General features: G+C 43.3%; 3 protein-coding genes across 3 annotated transcripts; 1 reads left to right on the top strand and 2 right to left on the bottom strand.

The window, feature by feature from the left end:
• Positions 1 to 643: 643 nt before the first annotated feature.
• On the bottom strand, positions 644 to 4550 carry LOC128721521 (nucleolar protein dao-5-like). The gene is made up of 2 exons (XM_053815282.1): positions 4457 to 4550; positions 644 to 4366 (listed from the first exon to the last, which is right to left on the bottom strand). The coding sequence occupies exons 1-2, from the start codon at positions 4548 to 4550 to the stop codon at positions 2349 to 2351; spliced, it is 2112 nt and encodes a 703-aa protein (XP_053671257.1). The 3' UTR covers positions 644 to 2348.
• An 87-nt stretch (positions 4551 to 4637) lies between these two features.
• On the bottom strand, positions 4638 to 6701 carry LOC128731999 (alpha/beta hydrolase domain-containing protein 17B). Its single transcript, XM_053825158.1, has 4 exons — positions 6201 to 6701; positions 4996 to 5631; positions 4787 to 4919; positions 4638 to 4721 (listed from the first exon to the last, which is right to left on the bottom strand). Exons 1-4 carry the CDS (start codon positions 6212 to 6214, stop codon positions 4638 to 4640), a joined length of 867 nt encoding a protein of 288 aa, XP_053681133.1. The 5' UTR covers positions 6215 to 6701.
• A 2360-nt stretch (positions 6702 to 9061) lies between these two features.
• LOC128721523 (protein split ends-like) lies at positions 9062 to 19704 on the top strand. Its single transcript, XM_053815285.1, has 8 exons — positions 9062 to 9222; positions 9285 to 9361; positions 9439 to 9624; positions 9697 to 9996; positions 10072 to 13657; positions 13706 to 14763; positions 18281 to 18439; positions 18515 to 19704. Exons 1-8 carry the CDS (start codon positions 9062 to 9064, stop codon positions 19702 to 19704), a joined length of 6717 nt encoding a protein of 2238 aa, XP_053671260.1.
• Positions 19705 to 21145: the final 1441 nt, after the last annotated feature.

Here is a 21145-nt window from a genome sequence, read left to right on the forward strand (position 1 = left end):
GGTTTGTTTTTTAATTTGAGCTCAATTCTCATTATAAAACACTGATTTGATTTTGACCTTTTTTTGAGCAGCAGGATTCTGTTTTAAAACAGCAACGAACTGCTAAAGAATTATTTTAGTTTTTCAACGTTAAATTTCAAAATGCGAAACTTCATACTCATTGATGTAAACTCAGATGAAAACTCCGAGAGACTTTGACAATAGATGTCGAATGAAATGTAAAGCTGCCGAAATGTTCATGCTAAAAGGATATCGCGTTCAAGAATGAATGCATCAAAAGGAAACACATGGTAAAGGATATACATATTAGGATCTTGTTGGCTTGAGTGGCGTACTAAACAGGTAATTCAATTTAAGTAAAACTGATTATAGCATTTCTCTAATATGTTTGTGTTCCGTTTGCAGAGAAAAGCTGCGAGCATCCTCAAACCAAGCATCAATATGGCATTGTGCTACTACGTTAACCTGGAAACACTTGATGACTTTTTCAAGAATAAAGTAATAAGAAAAGATTAACCTATGTGAACTCTACCAAATGTTGATTTAAAATAAAATTGTCCACCACATCTGTTTCTTCTTTTCACATCTTTCTTTGTTTGGGTATCACGACTGCAGCACGAAAATAACGCCAGGAATTGTTGGTATTTCGATTCGAGTTTTATTGGGTAATCAATCATGAAGTAGTACAATATCTTAAGACCGTCCGTTCGAGATTGAAAAAATTGGTACAGCAATCCGGGATGAGGGACTTGAGATAAACACAATCATAACCACTAATCCATTCCACATTTTCGACCCTTTTCTTGCAGTCCGTTATCCTAGTTATTGATCAGTTATTACGAGCTAAACTGCAAGATTCACCCCTCCGTCCGTATATAAGAACCACAGTGTATGACAGATTTTACGAAAAGAAACGTCCGCTGATACAGCAGGTCACATGATAGAAAGAGTAGTGCACGGTGTATATAGGAAAACATATTTACAGTAACCATACCAATTTTCCAGTCAATGTAATATACCCCCTGCGAGTGTACGCATGAGATGGTAATTTGAAATATCCTGACAATTGTAACGGAACACAAACTCGCTTATGTTGGCAGTGGGGATGTCTTTCAATGTTAAAGCATGCACGCCCGTTATTGACGCCAGATTCTTATCACGATTATCGACAGTCATAGCAGATTTGTCGATACTGTAACACTATAAACTCTATATGCTGTTTGCGTTACTTGAGAATTAAAGATCATTCATATTGTAAAGTAATGTTTTCAATTTTTACTGTAATGGTTGCTCAATTTTGTGTCCTACGTTTTTTTGTAAATTTCGAGGGCAATTGTGATGACGATCAATATGTGGATTGCGGCAATACGCAATTTTTAACAACTGCAAACTAAATATTTGCACAACGCAAATTCGCTAAAACGGTGCATCGTTCGCGAAGTAACTACAAAAAACTAAATGTCTGCCAACGAAAGCGGTATTTTCTAGATATTATTTTAATACTGCATCAGCCACACTTCATATGTATTCATCTTGTGTTCCACTCGCAGGACACAATTTTAGAATATGCTATGTTAATCAAAACCAACATGTATATGGGTTTTTTTTTTCTATGCTAATGGGATAATCCGATATTGCACACCTCCTGCACGTGTTATCGCGGTGAAATTCTCTGCGCACATACGCTATTCTTCGTTCGTAAATTTATCGCATTCGCAGTGCCAGGAATGTTGGCACCAAAATTTTAGTAATAATTTTCACTAACGCAACAAAACGTTTGCGAATCAGATGTGGCTTGACGCACTGACAAGCCATTTTTGTTTGTTTCCGTACAATTCACTTGCATTTACATTTACCCTACGGATGATCGCACACAATCCTTTTAAATTTAGCTATTTTCAGTTTGGTTCTCCTTCGTCAGAGTCTTAGGATCTAAAAATCTAAGCTATCTTAATAGTACCCCTTGTCCTTCACCTACGGATAAATCGTAACTGCACAAGCTGGCAGTACGAGGAAAAGGAATCCTCAATCATCGCTTGGTGCGTTTTTTTTCAGACCCATTGCCGACCAGATGCCATGTTATCAATTGATTGTTTACTTACTTCTTCTTGTGCTATGCAACAATCAAAATTTCAACTAACTTCTTTTGCGCTCCCCACTAAAATCTCACCGGTTTTGTGGTTCGTTCTGGGCTAATTCGTAAAATTGCGCTAATCGTCAATTCGTTCAAATCCTTTCGTTACGGGGAAACGGCTAGCACATTCCCAACGGCTATAGATTTCGCGTTATCGCTACGAATTAATTCTTGCTAACTACAGGCATGCCGCTCGCCAGCACCTTTTCGATTTTTAGCAACGTGTCTCCAGGATTGGTTCGTTGATGTTGGAGTGAGAAGCCGTTTTGCGCTGGGACAACTCGCTCAGTCCTCCAGTGCTTCCAACACTTGTCGCTACTGTCAGACTGCTACCGCTGGCGCCTACTTTCTTTCCCGATGCAGCCTGCTGTTGAAGAATTGTGTCGTTTAGGAACGATGGAGGTGATGGAAAGTTGGACGAGTGAGTGTACTTGTTCATTTGCTCGCTCAGTCGTCGAATGTTTAGCTGCAGTTCGTCGTCCTTTTGGGAAGGTGTCGAGAAGCTATGTCGAGGTTGCAACAAGTTGGGATTAAGTAGATTAAGCGACGTTTTCGTCGACTCTAGCTGATTCGCAGCCGGCGGCTGTTTTGATGGTGACGCAGACTCCACAGCCGACAGGATACTGAGTTTCGGTGAAGGTTGCTTCTTCGTGGTCGGAGAACCATTACCATTATAGCTGCTATAGCTACCGCTGTTGCTAGTAGTATTACTAGTGCTGTTATTGCTGTTTGTGCCGTGACCATTTAGGTTAGAGTTTGAAGCGTTCTTATCCATCTTTAGCGAGGAAACTGATTTATTTTTGGCGAGCGAAAGTGAACCGGTCTGTGGCGATTTGTTCGAATCCGTGCCACCGCACGGTGGCTGCTGGAATAAATCTTGGTAAAAAGAGGGTGACTTGGAACGTTGCAATTTTGGTCTAGTGATTTTTTTGCGCGCGTCGAAATTCCCTTCCACACCTGGTATGGTGAGGGTTTTCTCAAACCGACCGAGTGACTGTTGCTGGCATAGTTTCGGTTGCGGCTTGCAAACCTCAAAATCGTCCCTACTAACCGTGCTGGTGAGAGATTTAGTTTGGTGCGATAAACCTTGCCGCTTTTTGGTTCCCTTTGCAATCCTTTCCGGGATGTTAACATTCGAACGCCACACCCACGGATCAGAATTTTTCATATAATCCAAACATGGTTTGCCGTATGATTTCCCACTATTATCGAGGGTTTTGGATTTCTGCTGCTTGGATGCAGGCAGGGGAGAATTGCTGGCCGACATTCTAGTCCAGGGATCCGAAGGAATATACACCAGGCAGCTGGTACTTCTGTTGCTGTTAGCATTTACATTTTTCACACTCTCACTCTTACTGTCAAGAGCTGAACCCAGCTGGAGCGTTACCGAATCGCTTGCATTTTCAGCGGCGCCAGATTTGTCGTTCTCGGTGCCACATTCTTTGGTCGAAACTTCATCATCAAACTCTTGGTTGGGAGACAACTTCACCGACACAATATCATTTTCATCCGACACCATAATTGAATGCTGATGCCGCACAGGAGGGCGAGGAGATAAACTACGGGTGTTGCGGAGCAGCCGGGGCGGTTTGCTTTCCCCCAAAGAGTTAGATTTTTCAAGCGTACGTTGATCCAATGTTCGCATCGGAGTCAACTTTTGGGGGCTCATCTTAGGGCTAGTTGTTGCCGAAGATGCTAGCGACGTCGCGTGCTTCATGGGGCTCGTGGCCGCGTGTTTGGTTGTAGAATTAATGCTCAACGAAGACAGCCGCCTGTAGTGGCTCTCCGTTTTCGGGGAGTAATTGAAGTCAAACTTCGAGTCGGAAGTGGCCTCCAACTTTGGACTGCTGCACTCCTTCGTTATCGCTTTCAACGGACTGGCCGATTTCGGACTAGTAGAGGCATCTTTGAACTTAGAAGAATTTTGCTTCTTCTGTCCTGCTGGAACGCGGTCACAAGTGCTGCATTTGCGACAGTTCTTGCTACCATTGATCGAACTTGGCGAGTACAGACCGCAACTGCACTCCTCCGGCGGACATTTTTCAAACAAATCGAGACTCTCCGTGCTAGCATTCCTTTTGGTTGGTTTCTTGCTTACATTAGCAGTCTGAGCTTGGTATGGATTTTCGATGCTGGCAAGCTCCTTGCGTATGTTGCTGCTAATCGTAGAATGTGGTTGTTGACTATGGTGATGATGATGCGAGTGCGAATGGGAAGCGTTCTTTGATCTTTCTGAACGGTTAGCAGTTTTGCCACAGCTGCAACTGTAGGAGCTACCGCTACTCGGCCCAGGCAACGAGTGCTATAAAAGTTTTTCGCTACCACTGCGCGAGGAGGATCCTGCCACCGTTGTCGAACCGCTGGTACTCGCGGAACTAGTTGCAGGAGTTTCTTCGGGTGCATTTCGTTTTGCCATTGCCTTGTTTGAACGCTGGGGACTTTTGGAAGCTGCCGCTCCGGTAGACAGCGACGAAGACTGACCGGAGGAGGCATTCTTTAATTGTCAATTGGCTAGCTCAACCGCGATAAATTTCTTGAGCCTATCGAGATACTGATTGTACAGCTCAACATCATTATGTCCAGCACCCTGTAAAGTACGAGGAATGAATCCGAATCTATCTATATTGTTCCCGCCCATTCGCAAATACTTACCTCAACCCACAAAGGCTCCACAGCTTTCGGGCACTTTTCGTAAATGCTCAATCCATGAGAAAAGTCGATAACTTCATCTTCCGTACCATGTATAACCAGCACTGGCGATGAAATCTTGGACACCTTATCAATGCTGTGCATAGATAGATTGCATTAAAGAGATTGTACCCTCGTCTAACTTTTCAACGGGCTAACCTCGTGCAACTTACCTGGGAAAGACATCGAAAAACCACGTTCGCTTCGTGTTTGGAAAGGCCACCCTCATCCCAGACATCAGGGGAGAGTGCAAAATCACAGCCCCAACTTCGTACCGTGCCGCCAAATCAACCGTCGGCACAGTACCAATACTCTGACCGTACAGTATGATATTTTCCGGGCTAACCCCGAATCGTGTACGCAACGAGTGCCATGCCGCGTCGATGTCGGCGTACAGGTTCTTCTCGGAAGGTTTGCCACCGCTCATTCCGTACCCCGAATAGTCGTAGCTGAAGATGTTGCAATTGATGCGCAGACCGAGTCCGAGATAGAAGCTACTCATCTGTCCCAAATCGACGGCGTTGCCATGGGAGAATAGGAGCGTGTACTTAGCGGTAGGTGTACATTTCACATAGATACAAGACAACTTGTTGCCGCGTGAGGTTCGCGTGAAAAACCCCTCAACGTTTTCCTTCTCCCGTTCCGAATAGGGCCACTCGGCACGCTCATTGAAGCTGAGCAAATATTTCGCTTTCGATTCATCGATCGGCGTCAGGTTGTAAGTCGGTTCCGGCGGTAGGAAGGCAAGTTTGGCAGCTATCCGTCCCGGAAACGGGGGGCAACAAAATAGGCAGCATAGTTCACCAAAACTAAAACACAAAAAGCATTTGTACGTTAGATTCTCCTCTTGTTTGCGTGTGCATCAACCGATATTTAGTTATAAATGTTTAATCTCCCATCGTACGAGGCGCAATATTTGTAGAAATCATCGTAGCTTGTTTACTTTCGCACGAGCTAACAGTATGGTTGGCAAGCAACTTTAGCTTGCGAGGACACTATCGCATTATCAATTGACATTTATGATCGCACTTGATCGCATTTTATGAGATTTGTCGGGGGTAATTAGCGCACTGTTGCAAAACAGCGCATACACTGGAGCGTCATATTTTTCCTGGAACTCTACCCATCCTACATTATCAGCCATAATATGCGTGAATGAGATTACTACTTCGAGGCTACGGTTATGTTGCACAAGCAATTTATAAATGGTACCACTGCGGGTATCTACATAAAAATGCGACAACACTCGGCGACGGATGTGGATAATCGATAAAGACATACCGGAAAAGTCACACGATATCAATTTCTTCACCCTTTTTTCATTGTCTGGCACATATGCCACACAGAGTGCTTTTGGTTTCGTCTCATTTTTACTCACCTTAGCCCATTCATTGTTGCTGCACTCGACTAGTTACGATTCTGCTCCGGATTGCATCCACACGAAATTACCACTTCCAATCCAGTCAGTCGGTTATCCTGTGCGGATTGTTTTTTTTTGTTTCTTTTTTATTACACGCCACTTTTGGACCTGCCAAGTTTTGTTCCAGTCTCAGTTCTCAGAGCTTTTCGTACTATTTCCTTCTCTCTTGGTGCTTATCGATTGAACAAAACTATCGTCGCTCTTTCCTTCCTACGAATTACCTACTGCAGCTGGATTTCCCGTTGTGAACGGTGTACGTGTCGTATCTGAAGCTGCTGCCCAATAGGAAAAAGGACATGCAAGGAATCAAATCGGTAGCTACTACCGGTTGCTTCCTATTTGTTGCTGGTCGATGGTTTGGAAAGTCGCAGCCTACTACACATTCCGCTAGCGAAGATGATTGCGAGAAAAAGGAACGTCGCGATACGAGCGGTCTAATTTACGATTTAAGTCAAAACACTACACTTTTGTTTTTAATATAGTTTTGTTGATAACCAACATCCATGCAAATCGTGCCTATACAAATTCCTCGTTCAGTCTTATCTATTGATTTCGGGCAAATTCTCGTATGACTCACGCTACCACTCGCCGCAATGTTTCCTATGCAAGCAAGGAAAACATTTTCAGCGCGTCTGTAAAAAAACAAATCCTTGATTTGATTGCGCTTTGTCTGCTACGGAATGCGTGTGTTATGCGTTGCTCCAGCTGCTGTGCGATTTCACAAAGCAGCTCTTGCTGGTGAACAAGTATTAGACAAACCATTCATTTGTGAGAGCTTTGCACTTGGACATTATTTAGTTTTACAACACCAAATATGTTAATTTTGAACAGTATTCACTAGTTAACCGCGTTTCGAACTACATCACTTCTTTTATGGATGCGTTTCGTGAGCTTCCGTCTATTTATGTACCAGTGTTTTTTTTTTAGTTCTTTGGTCTTTTTTGCACTGTTAATTTTATTTCTAATTTCTCACACTAAACAGTTGCAACATTTAAAAATTAGTTGATGTTTCGTAGCCAATTCCTTCTTTCTACTATACGGAATATATCCACTCAATAACCCTAGGCAAGAGCAAAATATTTGGAGGACATGTTTTGTTATATTTATTCGTATTTCGCTTTTAACAGACGACGTCTATCACAATAAAGATTAAAAATTCAATTATTATTGCAAAATTGCAAAAATTATTCACCAAAGATTTCGACCGAAACAATCGCACGCACGAACTCACACTTTGGCACAGTAAACTTCAAAAATACTGACTATTGATTTTTTAAACATTCGTCGTTGTCAGTTCTATATTCGTTACAATAATGATAGACCTTATCAGGCTCTTCCATGCGAATGGTGGTTGAATAGATATACATTATTTTTATTTATACGGAATAATATACTCAAATAAAATCTCCATGTCACATCTCATGTCTCAAATATAAAAAAGAAAACAAATATGGCAAAACTATTCATAAATTTAAATATGGGAGAATTTTTTTTTGCAAAGCTGAAAGTGGCGATACAATAATCAAATTTGGTAAATCATTTTCAATTTCTTTACACTACCTTCTAAAAATATGCCAGCAACCTTAGTTGTTTTTTATCTTCTAAATACTTAGAGTTTCAATAGCATTTTCTCTAAACAATTGACCACGGCCTCAGGTAGGGGTCAAGCTGCACGCCACAATCATTTGCCAAGAAAATTTTCCCCCTTAACATCATGTCAAACTATAACTCTAAGGAACTTTTTAATTTCATATTCCAAATTTATATATTTAAAGACTTTCAATTGAATAGCAAGCAAGAAAAACAGTAAAGCATTTTTAACCATTTTTTCTTCGTTCATTGCTCATTTTCATCAAATCCATACTCATGAAAATGCACATCAATTCACTCTAAACGGATGTCTTAGACATAACCTAACCGGTGAAGCAGTGCTATATAAACTGTGGATGCCTCAATATATGCGAAATGGCAGCACAAGGAAGAAAATTTAGTTCTAGCTGAGTTAAATCAACAACATTGCAGTACAAAAGACTCGTTTAGAAAGGTACGTAAGTTAAAATTTATTGCATCGAAAGAGTGTGCATACAACAAATGTACCAGCAGGCCCGTTTGTGTAGGAAACAGTTTTCAGCCGAGGCTTTGAAGAGTTCACATTAGCTAGAGTAACCGCGTCCCTTTACGGCATAGTTCGCGACGACAACGAAGAAACTTTGACGGACTGCGTGAAGACGGCAGGAACGGCAGAGACGGCGGGAGTGTGGTGGCTGCGGCGACGAAAACGGCGGTGTTTGAAGACTACAAGCAGTCAACTTTTCGCGTTCGACGACATGTCCGCTAGAGTCGTGCGATTGCGAACGGTGTAATGAAATATAATTTATACTAATCTAAGTGGTCTGAGAGTCGTTCTGCGTCTTGGCGCTACTCACAACTAAATATCAAACATGTTGTGATTGGGAAAGTTGCACAAAATCTAGAAGGATTGTGAAACTAACACTTAGCTCAGCAACAAAATAAGAGGTAGAAGCAACTGTGACAAGTGTATCCATTACTCAAAATTATAAGGTTTTTGTATTATTTGGTAGATCGTCTATGGCAATATCAACCTGTATTCGGTTTTACTTTATTATGTAGTTTCTAATCCACTATATTCATCTATTTCCATTCCAGCATTCTTTTAACTGGCTGTCGCTTCTCTGAAAGCGCCCAGTAAATGACAAGCGAAAGTCAGCGAAGAGTGTGTCGTACCGAAAGTCAAGCAGATAAATTCTGATCGCTACTTGGAAGTACGTGCACCGAACTGTAGAGATACGCAATACGCGATGGATCAACAACTTAGTGATGGGGACATCGTTTGGGTGAAGCTAAGCTATAGCTGGTGGCCCGGCGAAGTGATGGGTGATTCGCGACTGTCGGAAGATTTCTTGTCCTCACTGCGAAAAAAGCCATTGGCGGTGGTGAAATTTTTCCAAGAGGACACCTTGTAAGTATTGCCATTATGAATGCGTCTGAGTCTCTTGTTCATACCTTTCTTTTGTTCATCAGCGAATACGTAAAAAATCCCAATTTTATATTCAAATACAATTGCCCAAGAAAAAATGAGTTTCTGCGTAAGGGATTGGGTAAGTTGTTTTGGTAGATAAATATGATTTTACTATTGTAAATATATTATAACTTTCTTTGAACCCGTTATTTACAGAACAATATCGTTCCAAGGTGAAGCACATGGAAACATTTCCGGCGGATGTTATGCACGCTGAACGTATGACAGGCGGAGACCCGGATATCGTAAATTCAACAGATTTTCTTCCACAAAAGAAGGATCGCTATTCAGGATTATTTCAAGACTGTCGCTCGCCTGCTGGTAAAGGAAGAAATCTGAAAGGTAAGAAATATAGTTTACTTATTTATCAAGACTTGGGAAAAAGTAATTATTTTTTGCTTCTATTTTCTACAGAAAAACAAATTAAAACCATTTCGACTCCTGTTACTCCTGTCTTGGGTCGCAAAACGATTCATGAAGTTAGAATTTTAGCTCAGCCTTCCGGATCCTTGGACGATAGTGAGATAAGAGATTCGCTCACTCCAGAAAATGTTTCTTTAACCGGTACACAGTCATTGTCGGTTTCACCGGGACAAGTGTATCATTGTTACAAATGTAATAACTACAGTGCCAATCGTCAAAATTTGATCATGCTGCATATAAAACATTGTCGAGCTAGTTATGCATCATCATCAACCACAGCGCGCCCATTGGGTATGTCAAGTGTAGTATGTTTGAGTTATATAAAATAATTTAACACAATTATTTGCTTGGTTTTGTATTCGGCAGCACCGACGAAGCATATTTCGCAGACGCGGGTTGATTTGGAGGACACTGTCGAGGAGGAAATCGAAGAACAGGATTTTAAGAAAACCCCTGAAAAACAATTAATACGAACTTTGGGTAAAGCGAAAATAGTGGAAACGCCAAACCCTCAGAACGAAGCAGTTTCTAGTGAAAAACGGACTAGGAGCGGTCGGAAAGCCGCTGAATCAGTACAGCAGAAAAAGATTGTCGGACGTCGTCGCAACACTCGTGGTAAAATGGAAAGCGAGCATACTTCCTTAATCGAACCCGACGAGGAGGTGGCTTTACGATCGTTTGAAACTTATGGTCAAGAAGAACCTGATAAAGACGAAAGAGTAATGCAAGGAGTGCAATCAGAAAACGAAAATGCTCACGCAATCCAACGAGAATCAAATCCTATTGGCGGTAAAAAGAAGACAGATGCAAAGCTCAAAAATGAGCTGCTGGCAGATTGGAGTGAAGATGAGCAGGAAGATGACCAGGGCGAAGGTTTTGATTCTTTTAATGAGAAAATTGCAGAAAACACATTTAAAGGTGATAAAAAAGCTCCACCAAATGATGCGCACTTAAAGTCGGTTGATAAAATGAGTACCAAAAAACTGCAAAAAGATTCAAAGCAACCACGCATCAAATCACCGGTGTCAAACAAAAGAGCTATTTCGAAAACTGATACCAGAAACGATAACGCACATTGTGGCTTAGAGGAAGGCGCCGGTAAAGAAATGGACAACTCTCAGGAGCGCCCGCTTGATACATCAACAAATGTTGCCACAGGTGCTGTCAATATACCGGTTTCTTCTACTACCACCCCGGTCGTATCTCCTTACGCGACTATCAAGTACAGAAATATTCCCAAAAAGCAAAAACGAGAATTTATCGAGGTCACTAACGATGACGCACTTTTGCAAGAAAAGCATTCGGTACCTTCACGGGAAGGAAGCACGACCAGCAGCTCTTCGACGACGGGTTCCAACGAGTCTTGCACTGGAAACACTGCGTCATCCAATGGGACGTCGGCTCCCGTGTCGGTCTCTGAGCGTCCGATCAGTGCCAAGCAGCTAATTCTGAATCGCGCCACTCGTGGTTCAAGTAAATCACCAAGTGGTGATGAGAATATTCTTTCAACAACGATTGCATCAACGAGTGCGGACGTTGGAAGCCTTCGGGCGAATGAGGAAAAAATGATGGAGGAACAAAAATCTCAACCGGATGACGGAAGCAAAGGTGAAGAGCTCTCCTGTTTCGATTTCAACGATGAAGAGGAAGAACGGAAACAGAAAACAATCCAACCAGCCGTCACTACTACACCGCCAGCTCTGATGGATAGAAAGCAAGAACAAAATAACCTCCATCAGAAGTCCTCCACAGATTCGGCCGAAAAGTCACAAGAGGTTGATCGAGACGCACTGTTAAGCCAGGAGATAGATTCGCTGTTGTGCGAAACAGACGTTCCAAAATTGCCGGAAGATTTGAACGACGTCGTGGATAACACTACGGATAAAATAGATTCTAACCGTACTCTACCACCGAAGGAGCGTGGCAAGCGCATTTTCAAAACGCGTAACAAAACGGGGACAGCTTCATTTTCTTTGGAAGCTCACGACGAGTCTGTTAGTGAACAGATGACAGAAATGGAGAAACAGACGGAAAAGACGAACTCCAAAACAGATTTGACTCAAGAGGAGCAAAAGCCCTCTGGTTCCACTACGGTGGCAAACAACACTGAAACAAAAGACAAGCCACTGAATTTGCCAGAGGAAGCTAAGAAAACGGAAGAGTCTCTTCAAAAGCAGGACGATGCTCAAAATCCCGCCGTTACTTCTTCAGCAATGACAGACGAGGTAGTGTCCGAACAGCAAGAAGCCGCTAAAGAAGAAGTGATGAAAAAGCGAAAATCCGACGAACTATTGCTTCCCGATAGCAGCGGCAATGGCGACCAACCACCGCGTCGTCGTGGTAAGCTGAAATCTTCGGTATCTGATAAACACAACCACCCATCACAGACACATCCGGCGGTCGAAGGACGCGAATGGGCACGCAAAACAAAACGAGTCCGTCGGGATGTGTCGGCTTCAGATAACGTAGCCAGAGCTGTTATTGATACCAGTGGCGAAAGAATCCCAACGACAGTAGAAAAGCGTGCCAGCTCTACGGACATGGGTGACTTGACATCTCAAGACGCGCTAATGCAGAGATCACAAGAGAGCGATACACAACAGTTAGCGAAACATGCTACCGAATCTACGAGGAAGCCTTCGAAATCGAAGCGAGATGAATCCAGCTCTAAGGCATCCAAGGCGCCTACTCCAACCGATTTGCAAATAGCAGAAGCTCTAATCAATCTTCCGGCTGCCTCAACTTCACTTTCAGTAAGCAGCAGTTTAGGTAAGGTCGAAGAATTTAAAACAACCAATGAACCTTCGAAAAAAGTCCAAGGCAGCCGTGGTTCGCTTGACGTAATTCCTAGTTCCTCCACACCAACAGCAGTGGTGAATGTAGTTGTTCCCCAAAACAGCACGAACAGTGCTGCGAAAAGCATTAATCCTCGAAAACGGCATCTTCAGTCCATGATTCTTTCGTCGGAGATACCAATCACCACAGCGAAACAGGAGGATGCGTGTTCGGGTGTGGTTATTGAGCCTACATTAACATCTGCAGCAAAAAAGACGGAGGTCGTAACTGGAACACCGTTGGTGGTTATAGAGCAAGACACTCTTCTATCCATTCCAGAAAAGATTAAACGATGTGAAGCGGTTAAGAGTTCAGGGCCGATAGTGCCCGAGGTGCCGAAGGAACCGAAATCGTCGTCAACGATGTTGGCAGAAGAGGACGGAAAGTTCGACATCGACAGCATGCCGATCGTCATGGGTGACAATGGGATATTGGTGCAAGAGATGGCGCCTTCCGGTTCCTCCGCCATCGTTACAGGTCTGGTTGGTGTGAATGGAGCCGATAAACTGGCCCCGGTGCAATCAACAGTGAAGCTCGAGATGCTCCACGCGACGTCCTCGAAGGATAAGCGTCCGACGACGGTGGCGACTGTGAAAGGGGGCAATGCATCCAACGAGCAAATTGTGATAACGAGCAAGGGAACAATTTTGACCACCTCTACGGCGAACACCGACGTCACCGTCAAACTACCTTCAGCGTCCAAGTCGGCGGTGAACGTGACGAGTGCCATTACGCTGGCTACCACTTGTCGCATTGCTAGCTCGCCGGGAAACATTGCCACAACGCTATCGGCGAACGGTCCTCAACTAGAATCGCCATCGGCTTCAGCCCCGCCGCGTCCCGTCGATACTCCGCAACCGGTTGCACCAAAGATAATTATTACCAAGGCGCTGCTGCCTCCTCCTGGTAACGGTGCCTCAGGCATTTGTCGCAATTCCGGTGATGATAACGGGATCTCCGTGTCCTCGTCGTCTAGCGATATCAATGCAGGTAGCAGCGGCAAGAAAAGTCACCGCGTGATAAAGCTATCACCGCAGAAGTTGTTGGAGTTTAATCGACTTGGATATATTGAGGATCGGGGCAAAGGAAAGGTGTTAACTGCGAGCGGAATGCGCCAGTTCAAACGCGAAAAACAACAAAAGCAACTGCAGCTCCAGCAGCAAAGGATGTTGCAGCAGCAGCAGCAGCAGCAGCAACAGCAGCAACAACAACAGCAACAGATTGAGCTGCAACCGAAAAAGAAATCAAAGCCAATATCTGCAAAGCTCGTTACGACAACGGTTGGTGACGGTGACGTTACAGTTGGTACCTCCTACAGTGATCGATCCTCGACGTTGAAGGAGGCGGCTCCATCGGGTGGTAATGTTGTGGTCGCGGCCGCAGCAGACTCATCCGTGCAGGAAATGTCTATAGCAAAAGAAAGTGTGACTGATACGGATGAAGCGGAGAGCGTCCCAAGTGCTGCCTTGATCGTTGAGCAGAAAGTAGATCCCGAGTTGGAACAACCCGCACCGTCGTCGATAGTCGGATCGTCAGGGACAGCAGGGGCTGGTTCCATAAAATCTCTCACCAGCAGTGGAAATGGTGTGGAAAATGCTGAGGTGATCCTCAGTTCGACTGAGCTATCCGCTGTCGGTGGCTCGTTAGCGGAGGCTAGCAGCAGTAGCGGTGGACCCGCGAATACCTCCGGAGCTGGTGTTCAGGAATCCCCCCAGCTAATCGCGGTACCGGCGGAAAACTTTGGCGGCCCTGCCAATCTGTTCTATCTGTGTTCTGTGCGTGATGAGAGTCTCGTGCCGGTCAATAACGAGCTGCTTTACCTAGATGCTTCAAACCAACTGGTGGCTCTACCGGAGAACCATCAGTTACACCCGTCGCAACAGCACCTGCAGCAACAGACCCAGCAGCAGGTTTCGCAGGGAGATCAGCAAGTGGTCGGTGCTCTGACGGAAGATATCATCCATCAGTCGGAAGTAATACTGCCCACCGGATCGAACGGTGCGGAGATGTCCTGTGAAACTTCTGGTGATGGAGGTGGTGCGGCAACCATCGTCGATGCTTCTGCTGAGGTGATGAGCGGTGATGGAACGCAACAGGGATTTTTGCTCAACACTCAGGACGGACAGCATATCATTCTCGATCAACAGAGCCTCATCGCGCTGGCTGCTGGTGGAGATGCACCGCACATTCTTACCGCTGATGGGCAACAGATACTTCTGCAAGGTACGTAATCGTTGAGTATGGGAGTTTACTTCCTGTTTTCCTGTCTCTTTTAACTGTACATGTTGCACTTCCGGTAGAGGCCTTTTTTGATTTGTTTCGCATTTTTTCAATGAGTTCGACCATTTGCTTTTCTACACTATTTTGATACCATAGATATAAGAAACCATTAACTTGTTCATTTAGTGTTATTTTGTTTATATATTATCTTTTTGTATAGTTTTTTTCTTGCGTTGTTAGTGTGTCTTGTTCATAACATTACATATTGTAACCGTTCTAGGGAATGAATGGCTTCGAAAGGTTTATAGTAATAGGCGAAGAAGAAAAATGCATGTAATACGATTATAGCAACGCTAAACTAAGTAACAACATTGTTGGTATGGTGGTCTGTCGTAGGGTGATAAGAATTTTGTTCAAAGTGCTTTTATTTTTCATCATTTACTTTCCATTTTTCAATACACTATCGGAAGCAGTATATATCATTATCATATCTTCAAGCATAGAGAAGGGATACGGACGACAAACATCATCACCATTGTTATGCTTGTGAATTAATTCATCTAACGATCATGTTTCTATCGTTGTATGGTGTTTTCGTACCCCATAAGATGCAGATGAATCGCTCAATACCACACGCAGTAGTAATTTATTTTCCTCTCGTATCCTTTCGCACAGAAGCGTTTGGTCAGTTCGCTCTTTTATTAGTATTATCCTATTTCGTTCCCGTTCATATCCCATAGATTCGGTTTCCTATCCGCCGGGAGTGGTCATTTTCCGTTTTATTCCGTTCGCAATGCAAAAGTATAAGTTTTTCGAAACAAACATGTTCCCTTTCGAACAGATTGAACCTCTCTCGATATGGCTCACACAAACAACCCGAAAACAAGCAACTTATTGACTAGTAAGAGGTGTTTGAGTGGGTCATAGCGAATATTCTGTTGTATTCTACCTCCTTTTCTAGTATGATCCCATTGCTATGATAATTCTTCGCAAACGAAGTAAACTTTCCACCCATACTTTCACGTTTCTGTTTTTTCCTGTAGGTAGCCTATTCACCAGTTCCGTATCGGTCGAAGATCCCGACTATGTTTGAATCCCCGAGTCCGAACTGCGCGAGTGCACACTACTGCGAAAGAATAATTGCGCGAAAGTGAACAAATTACACAAGTAACCAATCACACAAAACAGATAACAGAAATAATGGCAAAATTACGATAAAGCATTCAGAACTGCGAGAAGACAAATATTTTACAAGAACCGTAGAAGACGAGTAGAAGTGAGAAAAGGAAAATATTATTGTTATACGAATAGACACGAATAGAGAAGACAGTAAGGAAATATTTCCATAAAAATGCGTTGCGAAGGTTTGAAGGAAGCTGTGTCTCGAACTGGTCGGTTATCCTATCGTACCCGTATGAAGCTTCCATCTGCTAATATTTACCATCTATCGCATCATACCATCGCATACATATAACAACAGTTGCTGGTACTGAAGTCCTGGCGTAAGAATCCAGCTCTCTGCAACTAACACATGCGTCCATTGTCTTTTTGCTATTCACGTAGGAGACCGCAAAGCTGGCGGTTGGCAGTGCACTTCCAAACGACCAGCTCTCCATCATTCACGAAATACATCGCTTCTTGCAATATATCCTCTTCTTGTACTATAGGCGGCATGTGTATCTGTTTGTTGATAATTTTAAGCAACCACTGAAAAGGAGCCTTTGGTGTTGTGTATTTGCGATAAGCCGTACCCCGCCTGTCATATTAAATTTACGTTTTTATACTCCTTTCTAATCCAGTTCGGCTACTAAATAGATGGCTGGTGACAGCAAATTATAAAAAAAGTTGATCGTGCGCGATGTTGATGATCCACGACGACAACAAAAGAACTTTTAAACTATGTCGCTGTGTTGATAGGGACCGGGACATAAGATAATCTATATGCAATCAATTATTTATTTTTGCTAATGAAATGAATTCTTTACTATATAGAAGAGTACAGAATGCGACAGGGAATAAAGCAGAGGTTGTGTCCATTTCTAATTTAGTCAAGATATTGCTCAAAATCTTGCATATAGTTTTAGCTGATGATTCTTATCAAAACACGAATGCGAAGCTTAATTCAACACTTGAGTAGTATGAGCATATGTTGACGTATAATTATATATATATACGCACGCGTGTAAAGGCACATAGACATCAGGATAAAAAGTAGTTTGTAACAATTAGTGATCCTTTTCAGTGCCTCAGTCATTTGTTTGTGGTTTCTACTTCGACAGCGATCGATGGAGTGAACCACAAAGCAACGACTTTTGTTTCGATCATAATTTTCAACGTTAATTGAACGAACGTTCACATTTCCTAATGGTCCCTGTGGATGTCGCAAAGACATTTCATATCGATTCCTCAAATCGAACATTAGCTTTGTACCACAAACGAACTTCCCAAGAAAGTAACGGCAGAATCAATTAAATTTATAATTACCGCACTTCTTGGTAACGATGATATGCATTGTCGAAATCGCAATGCGCACCATAAAATGCTTAATTTTTTCATGTAAAAGCACTTGAACAGTTGCTGTACATGTACAAAAATGAACGATCCAAATAGAAATTATATCATTGACCTCAGAGATCACTAATTGTACAAACAAACAATCTGTCGTTAATTGCGAGACTGCAATCGCCAAAAACGCTATCGATTCCTAGTGGCATCACTCCCGCGGTCAACGTGAACTTTCACATTCAAATAATTTTTGTTTACTACCAAAACTTATACTTCTATTTTAATAAATGAGAAGGAAGCATAAAAATTGGTTCGCTCATTCGCTCAATTAAGTTCATTTTTTGTTATTTAACAGACAAGACATTAGAAATTTGGTACCCACCCGTATATTGAAATCATAAGCCACTTTCAACTTGTTCGTCATAGACGAACTGTTTTGGCTTAGTGTAAAGGAGTACACAAAAAAAACTATATATAACAGATGAGTTAAATTCGTAGGTTGACGAAAGGATAGTTACAAAAAAAGATAAGATTAGGTGGACAGGATCATGCATATAAATATAATCTTAGTCTGTTTTGTTAATGTAATGGCCATTCGACGAATAGTCGAATTAAAGCCGCGGGAAGAAGAAATGAATGCAAATGCAGAAAAGAAGTTTGTTCTGTAAGCGAAAATGCAGTTATTTCCATTTTTATATATATTTAAAAAGTAATATAACCACATCCTTTGACAACACTATATTCCATTATGGAGATGAGCCGACTAAAGATAAGTGTTTTGCGTTTGTATTTGCTTTCCGTTTGGTGTTTGATTTGGTTTGCACACATTGTACATATGGGTGAGTGGAAGGATGGGATTTTTTTTTGCTGAGGATTTCTTCTAAATTCAAACGGAGGTCTGTCCCAAACACACGCGTCGTTTCGGCCGCTAGCTTGGTTGAAGGATGTGCATTCGCTCTATTCGTTCTCTTTCTTTGTCGTTATTTTTCCGCAATCCCGGGCATCTGCCGCGTAGAAACGGCACAAGAGTGGCTGGCCGCATTGTCCGCAAGCCAACAACAGCAACAGCAAGGTGGCGGCAGAGGCGGCGTCGGGACAGTCAGCACTTTGGTAACGCCCGAAGGCACTCAGATTATCCTGACGCACGAGCACGCAGGATTGATTGAACTACAAGGTAGGTGCCGATCGGTGTGTCGTTTATATTTCTTCCCCGTTCGATAGTAACGTTCCGATTATGCTCTCATTCTAGAACATCCAGCCCTCCTGTCGACAGAGATTATCCAAGTCAATCCCAGCACCACGATCGAGACAAACGCGGTGCTGACGAAGCCTCCGATCATGTCGACGGTTGAAGTGCCGACTAAGAACGGCATCGAAGCTACGGTTCAGCGGGGTCATGACAGAAAGGCCGGCTCGCTTGTCCTGCCGTCCTCCCGGTGTGCGGTGTCCGCATCGGCAAGATCACAGGCCGGCTCGTCAGCCGCTTCAGCGAGTGGAACCGGGTCGAATCTCGACGAAACGTTGGCCGCCGTCATTGGACACGTACCAAGCAACCCGCACGTACCGACATCGCTCGAGCTACCAATAACGGTCACTAACCCGGTGATCGCAAAAACCACCACCGCGAATAGCAAGCTGAATCCGGTGCTGTTTCCGCTCACTACGACGGCCACGACCGTATCCTCTCCGTCGGACGCTGTGCCGTCTTCCGCGACCGTCGTTCTGGTGTCTGGCGAAACATCCGCCCAAGGTACGATTGATGGTGTTCCCTCTCCCCCAGTCCCAGTAGATCGCTCTTCCTCTGGTTCCAAAGGTGGCGTTGCTGCTGGTCAGTCGGCCGCTGAAGCGGTGGTGATCAAGGAAAAGATTGCGCCGGGAGCTCTTACAGACGATGGTGTAGATGAGGACGACATCCAGATACCCAATACACCGGAACCGCGCGACGGCTGCGAACGACCGGAGCAACGGGCAGAGGACGCTGACACCGTTGATTATGATGGGCATGACATCGATGGCAATCATTTACTCGCGATTGGCGATGACTCGAACAGCAGCGAAATCATCCCGATACAACCGAACGTGGTCGTATTGGATGGGGGGCTGATGCTGAATAGTGCCGAAGACGACGGCATCGACGATGAAATGGACAACGAAAACGATAGCGAAGACGATGTGGCAGATCACAGACTCTTCCGTGGAGGGAACGATCCCGACAACGATCGGACCGCAAATGCCGGATCTCACGAGCAGCAGCAGTACCGGTCGCGGAACGCAACCTCAAATGGCGGACAGCGGGAGACACTCGCCATTGGCGAGCGGCACAGCAACAGTAGCAATAATGACAGCGGTATTGATACCAGCATGGCCGCTGCCGCATGTGAAACAGCGCTTTCCTCGGTCGGTGATGGCGCAGCTGGACGATCAATTGTCGAGAGATAGACCCACCGACTGTTGGTTGGCAATGGGCCCAGTTATTTCACTGCCTTTTTTATGTTCCCCGGTGGATAAACGAAATGGCAATCCGCAATTGCGAGGTATTTTTACATTCACCGCTAATGCTCAGTCGTAGAATGCTGAAGCATCTTTTTTTTTGCTATTGGTACAGGGGAGACATCTTTCGGAAATAGTGTGGTGTATTATAATCTTTGTTTATGTAAAAACATATTTGTTTTTCTTTGCTGATCTTTTTAATGATAACAACTGCTTCTCATGCAGTAGACGAGCTGGTAGCGTAGTATTTATTCTCCCCCTTAGTTGTCTCTTTAGATTGGTTGTTTTCGCGGGTTGCTTTTGTTGCAGCTCGATCAACTGCATAGTTTTTATTTTTTTATTATAGCCTTTACTTAATTTGGGGTGTTGTAATATTTGTGTATTTTTTGTTCATTCTTTTCTCTCTTTATCTCTCTTAAATTTTACATGTATTTCTTTTTTCACCCTTAATTATAATTTCTTTTGTGGTATTACGTTTGCGTCGATCTTCGGATCATGTAGTTTTCGTATAATAACAGATTATTATATTTATTTTTTGTTTTGTTTTTGTGTTTCTGTTCTTTTTTCCTTAATTTCAGATTCCCTCATCTACTAAGGGAACCATCTCGTGCAGGATAAGTAGGAATTATGCCTCATTTACCCAGTGAAACGGTAAATCAATTTAGTTAGAGAACAAAACATGTAGCATGCGAGTAGTTACTACTTATAGTAGTGTAGCAGTAGGACTGATAGTAAGTTGTACATTTGAACCGATAACATAGCACTGAAAAAACAACACCTGAGAATGTGCGCATACAGGTGTGATTATTGTATCCCTTCAAAGCTTGTTTTTAGCTTTAATTTTGTTAGATAAGTCAAACTGTTCCCTTGCAGGGATAAAAAACAACTCTCACGGGTGTATGAAATTTTATCTTTGGGGTTTTTCGTTGATTTTTTAATATATGCAAAATTAGGAGAGCCTCAATTTAGACTTATAATCTAATCGATATCCATTCTAGTAGACAGGTAACATTTGGAGGATTTTTGTAAAGAGAGTACTAGCTGGCGGTTAGTTTCGAGCTGGTTCGCTTTCTCTCAATCGTAAGTAGGTTTGGTTGATGTTACTTATAGAGATAAACTACACTCAATCATATGGCGTAGGCTGGCGTTAGATGCTAGTATATCATGGATACTAGTACCGAAAATCATGCATTACCGCATCGATCATAATCGAAAGATATTTTACATCGAGCAACTTTTCAAAACAGTCGTCGGCTCGTTTTACTGTAGAACAGGGTGAAGCTATGCTCATCATTGAATATCCTTACCACTGGCAAGGATTTTCGTTGCTAGTGCGCTCTTTCAAGAGTGTGCACTGCTATCTTCACTACGTAGATGATCTGCTTCGCTA

This window comes from Anopheles nili, chromosome 2 (assembly GCF_943737925.1).
Source record: "Anopheles nili chromosome 2, idAnoNiliSN_F5_01, whole genome shotgun sequence".
NCBI lineage: Eukaryota > Metazoa > Arthropoda > Insecta > Diptera > Culicidae > Anopheles > Anopheles nili.